This window comes from Bombina bombina, chromosome 6, assembly GCF_027579735.1.
Source record: "Bombina bombina isolate aBomBom1 chromosome 6, aBomBom1.pri, whole genome shotgun sequence".
In the NCBI taxonomy this organism is placed as follows: domain Eukaryota; kingdom Metazoa; phylum Chordata; class Amphibia; order Anura; family Bombinatoridae; genus Bombina; species Bombina bombina.
The window spans coordinates 597052453-597064697 of NC_069504.1; the positions used below are offsets into that span (position 1 = coordinate 597052453).

At 38.1% G+C, this 12245-nt stretch overlaps 1 protein-coding gene across 1 annotated transcript in view; it reads right to left on the reverse strand.

Moving 5' to 3' along the window:
* LOC128664532 (maspardin) overlaps nt 1–9253 on the reverse strand; it is a 74084-nt gene extending 64831 nt beyond the window's left edge. The window contains exon 1 of the mRNA XM_053719352.1: nt 9113–9253. Within this exon, the coding sequence (XP_053575327.1) occupies nt 9113–9187 (75 nt within the window). The 5' untranslated portion in view covers nt 9188–9253. The remainder of the gene's footprint in view (nt 1–9112) is intronic.
* Between the last annotated feature and the right edge of the window lie 2992 nt (nt 9254–12245).

Here is a 12245-nt window from a genome sequence, read left to right on the forward strand (position 1 = left end):
AATGAGTTGCTGACTGAAATATTTGATGCATAGAAAAAGCGCCAAAAAACGGCCCCTCCCCCTCACACACAGCAGTGAGGGAGAACAGAAACTGTCAGAAAAACAGATTAAGCAACTGCCAAGTGGAAAAATAGTGCCCAAACATTTATTCACACAGTACCTCAGCAAATGAAAACGATTTTACATTCCAGCAAAAACGTTAAACATAATCTCTAGTTATTAAACAGCTTTATGTATTTCTTACAGTGTAATTCTAGTGAAGTACCATTCCCCAGAATACTGAAGTGTAAAGTATACATACATGACATATCGGTATGGCAGGATTTTCTCATCAATTCCATTGTCAGAAAATAAAAACTGCTACATACCTCTATGCAGATTCATCTGCCCGCTGTCCCCTGATCTGAAGTTTACCTCACTCCTCAGATGGCCGAGAACAGCAATATGATCTTAACTACTCCGGCTAAAATCATAGCAAAACTCTGGTAGATTCTTCTTCAAACTCTGCCAGAGAGGTAATAACACACTCCGGTGCTATTTTAAAATAACAAACTTTTGATTGAAGATATAAAACTAAGTATAATCACCATAGTCCTCTCACACATCCTATCTAGTCGTTGGGTGCAAGAGAATGACTGGGAGTGACGTAGAGGGGAGGAGCTATATGCAGCTCTGCTGGGTGAATCCTCTTGCAGTTCCTGTTGGAGAGGAGTAATATCCCAGAAGTAATGATGACCCGTGGACTGATCACACTTAACAGAAGAAATAAAGCACACACACACCTCAGGTGAGTGGCGTGCCACCCTTTCTTCACCATGATTTACTCCTTGATGTCTGTGGGCTTTTTTATGTATTGTTTGTGTGTGACTGTGAGTTCAGTGACAGACTCAGTCACTGTGTTCAGTTGTTTGTAGTACTGCTTTAACACTAAGCAACTAATCACTAACTAATTATATTTGTGATCCCATAAAGATAATATAATCATCAAGAAGAAACTGTAGTTATAGTAGTTCAGTTCAATGCTACTTGTTTTAAATGTCTCTAGTACTACTGTAACTGTGTAAACTAATTGTATATGTCACATGTGTGTTGTGTGCACACTCTGTGCTGTGTGTTGTGTTCCAGATTCACGTGATGTTTGTTTGCCACAAATTGACAGTCATGAAGGCACAGTGGAGTGCACCTGTAATTTTGTACCGCATGTAAGGGATTTATGTTTTGTTTTCTGAGGAGGACAATTTTCATACAAATAAGAAATAAGGTATTATGGTGGTACTGGTAACTTAAGCTTAACCTATCTATTTTGGTTTTAATTTAATGTCTATTATTATATTATTATAATTAAATTAAAACCAACATAGATAGGTTAGACATTTATTTGTTGTTCATGTTTCTTTACAAGTGTATAGTGTACTAGTGTACTATATACTATATATATATTATACATTTAAATATTTTCTTTTATTGAAGAAGTACACTGCGAGCACTGCACTTTTTACACTACTCTGTAACTACAGTGTGATGCCATAATATTGTTTCCAAACCAATAGAACAATTGCCATTTAGTATTTACTGTTCTTTGCTGTGTTCAGACTTTGCCACAGGAAGAGTGTCCTTTTTTGAGCTAATAAAATAAAAAAAAAGAGTTTATTTCAATATTTTGACTGCTTGAATTTTTTTTCTGAAAAATTAAAAAAATGGGCAGAAATAGTGCAGTAATCGTGATGCATCGTAGAATCGAATCGTTACGATGATAATGGTAACCGAATGACAAGTGAAGATGCGCAGCTCTAATAAATATATATGTATATATATTATAAAGTATATATTACCTGTTTTGTTGTGCACTACTAGGTCCCTGCAAACTTCCACTATCGGGAGTTCCGGGAGATCAAGCAGAAACGGGGAAAAAAAATTGCTCTCCTCTACTCCCCCACCCCCTCCTCCTTTCCCTACAGAAGCCCGCCAGCCCGCCTGTACATCATAGGTGACATAGGGGGCGGGGCTAAAAATCACATACTCTCGTGGTGATCAATTGCGGTTTTAAATTGCATATGCGATTAATCGTGCAGTCTTAATTTTCAATATGAACACAATTATACATATGAACTGACTTCTAACTACCTGGGACTACTACAATACAAGAGAAGAAATCCCTTCTATTTATTTGTGTATGCTTCTCAAACACCCAATTTAATTGTAATGTTCAGATCCATTAAACTCTTGTAATATGTTATGCAATAATAAAGTTTAAAAAAAAAAAAAAAAAAGTAAATTGAAAAGGTTGTTTCATAAAATTGCACACTTTCTGAATCATGAATCAGACACGACTGGCATAAAAAGAAGAACTTTTAGAACACAACTGAGGAACTACGCTAATAATGCTAAACTCAAGAAATGGCTCATTAAGTGAAAGTGTCTAATTTTCCCTTTAATCTTGCTGAAGAAATAGCTACTTCATTATGTATAATATTTAGTTAAAAAAAAAAAAGGAAATGCAAGATTTTTTCATAAGAGAAAAAACAAAAAAACAAAAAAAAAAAACTAGGTTACAACAGGAAGGCACCCACAGCTGTAGGGACACAAACTTTTTTTCCAATATTTTAATAACATAAAAAGAAAAATAAATTTGCGTATTATTCTTAGGCTAATATATTATATCTAGCACGTATTTAGTGTAGACCAATAGCATATAGCATGGTGTAACAGGTTTTAGAGCTGATCTGATTTTAACAGCATTTATGAATCCAGTGGTTTGAAATAAGTATGAATACAATCTCTAACCATAAAAATATTAGACAATTTAAAAACTAAACATTTCTGATTTTACAACACATTTTGACAATGTATTCATGCTTCTGACCATATCCAAATGTACTTGTGTAGTAAAAAACCTCAATAAAATAAGGCTGGCAGTTACTGCCAGGTGATCATTATTACTACGATTATACACCTATAAGGTTATAAAACCCCTTTTTTCGAATGAGGGATCTTATAAATATATGTCTATGGTGAAAGGTTAATAAGGATCTGTTTAAAGCCAGAGCAAAAGAGAGAACAAGATTCAATTACAATTGTGTCTGTCACTAGTATTAAAACTGATAGTAAATACAAGCATATAACAAACGCTAGGATTTACCATCGTGTTAATCTCCCCCTATCTGTACCAAAACTTTATCGCTAACTTAGCCCCTCCAGCCACCACGTCAAAACGCTCTTTTTCAATGAGATGACGTTTTCCCACCTCTAAACCAATAGCTTTGCGTGTCAACTGACAGTTTTCTGTATCCACGCACAGCTACGGGTTTAGAGGTGGAAACGTCACCTCATTGGAGAAAAGTGCTGTGCCGTGGGTGGCCAGAGGCGCTGAATTAACGCTACACTTTCTGCACAGATAGGGTGAGATTAACAAGTTTTTTAGTAAATGATGACTGAAGCTAATGTTTATTTTTAGTGATGGTAAATCCTAGGGTTTACTTTACGGGGAGAGGGAAAGAAAAAGAGAGAAAGAAAGAAAGAAAAAAAGAGAGAGAGAAAGAAAGAAAAAGAGAGAGAGAAAGAAAGAAAAAGAGAGAGAGAAAGAAAAAGAGAGAAAGAAAAAGAGAGAAAGAAAGAAAAAGAGAGAAAGAAAGAAAGAAAGAGAGAGAAAATGAGAGAAAGAGAGATACTCACTCTACAGCTTGCAAGGCCACCACCACCACAGGTCAGGTATTAAATATTGTAATTCATGATGGTCAAGGTATTCTTTACAATCATTGTGTGTCAAAGTAAACCAATCATATGCCATACTGCCCCGCCCCATAGACTCTTATAGCAGCACAATTCACCAGTCACTTTGTACTTCACACCAGCTCGGGGGGAAAAAACAAAATAAAAAAAACAACAACATAAAAATAAGCCAGTTGCAGCTCTTTATAAATCAGTGCTCCTGTTTTAATAGCTTAAAAGGAACAGTTTACTCCTGAATTGTTATAGTTTAAAAAAAAAAAAAAATAAAAAAAAAAAATCCCTTTATTACCCATTCCCCGTTTTTGCATAACCAACACTGTTATATTAATATACTTTTTATCTCTGTGATTACCTTATATACCACATCAAAGCTGTTAAGTGTCACTCCCCTACCCATAATCCCCAGTCATTCAACCGAAGGGAAATGGTAATAGAACAACGCAAAAGGTGTAGAGGTGCCTGAGGTTTAGTCAAAAATAACTGTCTTAATAAAGGGTGGGGTCGTGGACTCTCCATATCCGGAAAGAAAGAATTTTATGAGGTAACAATACATTTTGTTTCTTTCCTAAGATATGGAGAGTCCATGACGTCATTCAATTACTAGTGGGAACCAATACCTAAGCTAAAGGACACAGAATGAACAGGGAGCGAGAACAAGACAGGCAGACCTAAACAGAAGGCTCCACCGCTTAAAGAACATTTCTCTCAAAAGAGGCCTCAGCCGAGGCAAAAGTATCAAATTTGTAAAATTTGGAAAATGTATGTAGAAAGGACCAAGTTGTAGCCTTGCAAAGCTGTTGCTCAGAAGCTTCATCTTTGAAAGCCCAAGAAGAGGAGACAGCCCTAGTGGAATCTGCTGTACAGCAACCTCCTGAGAGAATTACAGCTGTCTCAAAAGCAAAACGAATCATACTTCTCAACCAGAGGGAAAGAAGTAGAAGTAGCCTTCTGACCCTTACGCTTTTCCTGAGAAACAAACAAACAGGGCAGAAGACTGGCGAAAATCCTTAGTCGCCTGTAGGTAGAATTTTAGAGCACACACAACATCCAAGTTATGCAACAGACGTTCTTTATGAGAAGGAGGATTGGGACAGAGAGAAGGAACAACAATTTCCTGATTAATATTTCTATCCGAAACCACTTTAGGAAGAAACCCCAATTTAGTACGAAGAATCACCTTATCCGCATGAAAGATAAGGTAAGGTGAATCACACTGCAGAGTTCCAAAACGCTGAACAAAAGAGAAAGCAATATGAAACAAAACCTTCCAAGATAGCAACCTAATATCTATGGAATGCATTGGCTCAAACTGAGCCTACTGCAAAACTTTAAGCAACAGGTTTAAACACAGGCCTGATTCTGGCCAGGGCCTGACAAAAAGATTGAACATCTGGCACATCCGCCAGACGCTTGTTTAACAAAATACATAAAGCAGAAATCTGACCTTTCAGAGAACTGACTGACTGACAACCCTTTCTCCAGATCTTCCTGAAGAAAAGACAAAATTCAAGGAATCCTTACCCTACTCCAAGAGTAGCCCTTAGATTCACACCAATAAAAAGGTATTTACGCCATACCTTATGGTAAATTTTTCGAGTAACAGGCTTGCGAGCCTGGATCATGGTCTCAATGACCGACTCAAGAATATCCACGCTTAGACAGAACTAAGCGTTCAATCTCCAAGCAGTCAGCTTCAGAGAAATGAGATTTGGATGGAGGAATGGACCCCAAGTTAGAAGGTCCTTCCTCAGAGGAAACCTCCAAGGCGGCCAAGAAGACACCTTCACTAGGTCTGCATACCAGATCCTGCAAGACCATGCAGGAGATATTATAATTACAGATGCTCTCTCGTTTGATACGGGCAATAACTCGTAGAAGGACAGCAAACGGAGGAAACGGGTATGCTAGACCGAAATCCCAAGGAACTGCCAGAGCATCTATCAGAGCGGCCTGAGGATTTCTTTACCTTGAACCATACCTTGGAAGCTTGGCGTTCTGCCGAGACGCCATCAGATCCAACTCCGGCACCCCCCATTTGAGGGTTAACCTGGAGAACACCTCCGGATGTAAAGCCAACTCCCCGGGATGAAATGTCTGTCTGCTCAGGAAATCAGCTTCCCAGTTGTCCACTCCAGGAATGTGGATGGCAGATAGACAACAATTGTGAGCTTCCGCCCACTGAATAATCCGTGCCACCTCCTTCATGGCTAAGGAGCTCCAAATTCCTCCCTGGCGGTTGACATAAGCCACTGAGATGATGTTGTCCAACAAACCTGATAAACCGGGCTAAGAACAATTGAGGCCAAGCCATCAGAGGACTGTAAATCACTCTCAACTTCAAGATGTTTATGGGGAGAGCAGACTCCTCCCAAGTCCATAGTCCCTGCACCTTTAACGAGTCCCAGACTGCTCCCCAGTCTAGCAGGCTGACGTCCATGGTCACAATGACCCAGGAAGGTCTCCAGAAGCATGTGCCCTGAGACAGATGGTCCTGAGAAAGCCACCACGGGAAAGAGTCTCTTGTCAACTGGTCTAGATCTATCCTCTGAGACAGAGCTGAATGGTCTCCGTTCTATTGTCTGAGCATGCATAATTGCAGAGCTCTCAAATGGAATTGAGCAAAGGGAATGATGTCCATGGAAGCGACCATCAGACCAATTACCTCCATACATTGAGCCACTGATGGCCGAACAGTAGACTGAAGAGAGAGGCAAGGGGAGCGAATTTTGGATTTTCTGACCTCCATCAGAAAAATGTTCATAGATAGGGAATCTATTATAGTCCCTAAGAAAACCACCCATATAGCTGGAACAAGGGAACTCTTTTCCATATTTACTTTCCAACCGTGGGAACGTAGAAAAGACAAGATCTCTGTATGAGAGTTTGCTTGTTGAAAAGATGGCGCCTGAACCAATGTCATCCAGGTATGGCGCCACTACAATTCCCCGAGACCTGATCACTTCCAAGAGAGCCCCCACAGAACCTTTGAGAAAATTCTGGGAGCTGTGGCAAGGCCAAAACGGAAGAGCCACAAACTGAAAGTGTTTGTCTAGAAAGGTGAATCACAGGAATTTGTGATGATCCCTGTGGATTGGAACTTGAAGATACACACCCTTCAGGTCTATGGTCATCATGAACTGACCCTCTTGGACCAAAGGAAGAATGGAACGAATGGTTTCCATTTTGAAGGATGGTATCCTGAGAAACTTGTAGAGGCACTTTAGATCTAAAATGGGCCGAAAAGTTCCCTCTTTTTTGGGAACCACGAACACATTTGAATAGAATCCTAGACCCTGCTCCCTTACTGGAACAATCACTCCCAGGGAGGAAAGGTCCTGAACGCAGTTCAAGAATGCCTTTTTACCTGGTCTGCAGATAATCTTGAGAGGTGGAATCTGCCCCTGGGAGGGAAAGTTTTAAATTCTATTTTGTAACCCTGAGATACTATGTCCACAGCCCAAGGATCTGGGACATTTCATCTCCACGCTTGACAAAACAGGGAAAGTCTGCCCCCCAATTGATCTGAACCCGGACCGGGGGCCGACCCTTCATGCTGACTTAAGACTCAGCTGAGGGTTTCTTTGATTGGGTAGGGGAGTGACACTTAACAGCTTTGCTGTGGTGCTCTTTGCCTCCTCCTGCTGGCCAGGAGTGATATTCCCACTAGTAATTGAATGACATTGTGGACTCTCCATATCTTAGAAAAGAAATATAATTTTGACTAGACTGCCCCTTTAAAGCTGCAGATACTGAAGCTCTGCCTCTTTGTACTAGGGGCTGCCATCTTGGAGCTCAGGAATTCTCACAGCTGTGACAGAAGCAGTGCACACTCACAGATCACTAATATTGTCCACTTTTTTTACAGCTGTATAATGTGCTTCCGGTTACTGTGCATGATATTGTGTGAGCTTTACAGGTTTGCATTTTTTTTTAGAAAGTTTAAAGTTACACAACATATTCAAAAAATTTACTCTGCAGTATTATAGAGCATTGCAGCTGCAGCAAAAATGTACAGCTCCTATTTAGTATCATGCATCCTAACCTGAAGTACATTATACAGCTGTAAAAAAATAGGTAATATTACTGATCTTTGAGTGTGTGAACGATTTCCTTCACAGGCTGTGAGAATACCTGAGATCCAAGGTGATAGCCCTAAGTACAAAGAGGCAGAGCTTCAGTATCTGACACCTTTAACTCCTTAATGATCGGTTAATAATGGGACATGAAGCCCAAAATTGTTCTTTCAAGATTCAGATAGAGAATACAATTTTAAACAACTTTCTAATGAAATTCTATTATCTAATCTGTTTTATTCTCTTGGTATCATTTTGTTGAAGAAGCAGCAATGCACTACTGGTTTCCAACTGAACACATGGGTGAGCAAATTAAAATTGTATATATATATTATATATATATATATATATATATATATATATATATATACCCGTTTTGTGTATGAAAACTAAGCCTCCGCAGAGTGGGAGTAGGAGGGGGGTTGAAATCAGGTATATAAGGGATGCCTGTATGACGCAGTGCCTCCACCTATAGGGGACACCCTAGAATAATAGGGTGTGGGGTCCTATAAGAATTTAGTACAAAAAGAAAACAAGTAATAACCACACAAGAAATCTTCAAATAAAATGTTGCTTTGATTATTATAAAGTGTTTAACCAATAACATACAGTGCAACAAATACAAATAATAATATTAATCACAATATCTTCTTATGAGATCAGTATACCTTTTTTTTTTTACTCAGAAGTCCTTCATGAGCTCATGAAATAATAATATAACTGTTGTTGTAAAATACTTTGAGGTGGTGCTGTACAATGCAATTTCATATACTAAATAGATTTAGTTGAGGTAATTATCCCTTGCTGCTTGTGAACGAAGCTAGAGAGCGCTGCTTGTGATCGATGCAGTGCTCAAGAAAACTTCTCAGAAATACTGAATAACATAAGTCTCTACCTTATTACTGAATTTCAGCAATCCACTTGCCTTATACTGCAAAGTCAGTCACTCTTTTACTACAAACAGCTTCAGAAATCTCACAGTTATGCCCTTATGTAATGTAGCTTTATAAATCCAGTCAGTGTATTTGTGCAAACTATTCAGGCAGAATAACTTATAGGATATTCTCTGGGTTATCTCTTTAATATACATCACACTCAGTTACTTCCTTATGTAATGCAGCTGTGCAATCCATTTAGTGTATTTATGCAACTGTTTAGGCAGAATAACTTCTAGAATATTCTCTGGGTTATCTCTTTAATATACAACAACTCTGCAGCACATCAGATATGACTAGTATATATTTTCTCTTGCATTTAGTTAACATGAAGTTATGGAGATCTTAAAACAGCAGATAATGGCTGACACTCACAGTACAAATAAATGGTTCAAACTTATGTCTGCAGCAGCCACATGTAGCAATGTCTGAACTGTCTCTGAAATCCATGCATTAGTCTGAATAACTTCTTTCAGCTTGGAAACAGCAACTTTCTTCCCCCATCTCCAAGTCTGTGCAAAGCTCCACACTTCTCTTAACGCCTAAGAAATCTCCTCAGCACTAACAACTCCACCCCCTTCCCAGATGGCATTTCTCTTCCTCAATACAACTATTACAGCAGCCATCTTGGATAAGGGCAAGGTCCTTACATACATATATATATATATATATATATATATATATACATACATACATATATATATACATACATATATATATACACATATATATATATACATATATACATATATACATATATACATATATACATATATATATATATATATATATATATATATATATATATATATATATATATATATATATACATATATACATATATACATATATATACACACACACACACATATACAGCCACCAATCAGCAGCTAGAGCCTAGGTTCGTTGCTGCTTCTGAGTTTGCCTAGATCAACCTTTCAGCAAAGGATAACAAGAAAAGGAAGCAAATTAAATAGAAGTAAAATGGAAAGTTGTTCAAAATTGCATTCTCTTCTATCTGAATTAAAAGAATATTTTTGGGTTTTGTGTCCCTTTAAGGTTTTCCTTGCTAACAATAGCGCGGGTTAGCGGGACTGCGCTATTGTACCCTCCCTCAGCCTTCTGGTAACTGTGCGGTCTTGCCGCTGGCGGCAAGACTGCGCTATCAGAAATGCAATTCCCATTAAAAGACCTGCGACATACATGGTATGTAGCTGGTCCTTAACGGTTTAAGCCATTAAAACAGGAGAACTTATTCATAAAGAGTTGCAGGAACAGGATGAAATGCAATAGCATAGTGAGTAGTAACCATTCCACAGTGATTGTACCCAGAAGTTTTATGTCCCTTTAAAGCACTGTTACTATATTACTACAATGTGTTAACATTGATGTGGTAATCTTTAAAGGGACAGTGTACTGTAAAATTGATTTTCCCTTAAAGCAACATGATAGCCAAAATTTAAACACTTGAAAGTGATGCTGGATAGCTGGAAAAAAGCAAACTAAAAAATATCCCCTGAACATCTCTAAGTAAAAAGGGAAAATATTTTACCTTGAAATTTCCTCAATAACCACATTCCCTTGTAAAGGGACTTTAAACAGCAAATCAGGATGCTAGTCACAGGACTTGCAAAGGGGCATGCATCTGGAATGTGCAGACAGTCATGTTATTTTCCTATTCAGTTTAAGGAAGTTTACTATGAAATCTCGCAATATTTCAGTAAATTCTCATGAGATCACAGTAGAGAAAAGCATAGCCTCAGCACTGCTGATGCCGATTGGATTCCCCCCTCCCCCCCAACCTGCAGCCTGACAGTAGCTGAAGAATAACTGTTCACAAAGCACTTACTATTGTAAGATGAAGACATTTAGAGGTAGAATATCTTACTTTTTTTTTTACATAGAGATGTTCATGTGATATTTACTTGTCAGCTTTTTACAGTTATACTGCATCACTTTCAATTGATTTAACATAGAAGTATTATTTCCCTTTAATACAGTACTAGTTTTTAATACTATGAATAAAAGTAAGTGACTATAGAAAGTTATGACTTGCCTTAACTTGTTATAAAAGATTGTGTTTAAATTAAAATAATGCCTTATAGTCTTATTAAAAATTGCATTCAGGGCTACTTACCTTGTGATATAATTTACAGCTTTTCTACGGTCTTCATCCATTGCTAGTGTCAGGCAAGCCTGCTTCCAATTACAAAGGGAGGGGGAAGCGGCAAACCACAGTAATGGTGCATTAAGCAGCAGTGCATTTTGGGATAATTCCTGGATGGGACAATGTCAGTGACTGTAGTTGTGCTGATTACAAAATACAAATAAGCAGCAGGATAGCCAAGAGTCAACTTTGGGTCGAGAATGGATTTGTATCATGAGTGTAGACCTTAGATGGCACAAACAATTCCTACGACGGATTCACTCCTGTTTGTGGCATTTTAGAATTACTGCCTTAATATGATAGTAAATGTTAACGTTCTTGAAAAATATAACCTAAATGTATGCAATAACTTAAATGAACCTTAAAGGGACAGTATACACCTAGGTCATCTTAAAGTCTTACCTTAGATAAAGCTGCAAATAGCCTCCTGCGCCCCTTTCTACATCATGCAGCAGGAACATAAAAAACGTTATTTTAAAATTAATATTGTTTCTGGCCACTTTGAAATGGCTGTCAAGCTCAGCCCACTGATGACATCATGATCTGGGATGCATATTGCATCCAATCACAAAATGCTCACTAGTTTGATTCAACAGACTGTCTATGCTATTCAGCAGAGTGCCTAGATGCAGCCCGGATTGTGATGTCATCAGTGGGCTGAGCTTCGCAGCCATTTCAAAGTGGCCAGAAATAATAATTTTAAAATAACATTTTTACTCTTCCTGCTGCATGATATAGAAAGGGGCACAGGAGGCTATTTGTAAGGTGTAGACTGTCCCTTTAATTAATCATTTTGAAGTAAGAGTGTGATATAACATTTTTATTTCCTTCATCGTTCTATTAAAATACTTCCCTCTGGCTGCTCACCACTAAACAATTTTTTCACGAGGTGACATTTCCACCTTGTATCTAATAGTTGTGCTAGCCATACGACGTTCAACAGTTGAGTGTGTTTCCAATTATTTATTATACCAGCTGCAGAGTATAAAATGAATGAGACATTGTTCCTTAAGGTTTATTTTAGTATATTAAATAGCTGTTTTTGTTCTTTGAAACCAAAACCCATTAAAATGGGCTGAGCTTCCAGGGAGAGCAGCTCTTATCTCTATAAAAACAAAGGCATCTTTATGTGCAATGCCAGAAACAATATAAACCTACATCACCCACCCCCACTGGCCCTTGTTTACATAACTTTTCTGCACCCATTAATGAAATATTGACATTTTCAATATAGGTGGTGGTTTCAAAAGAAGCTATTTCAAATGACAAAATAAAGAATAAGGAGATATATGTAACCAATTGAATACACTCAAACGGGTAAGATGGATCATCAGGAACTAG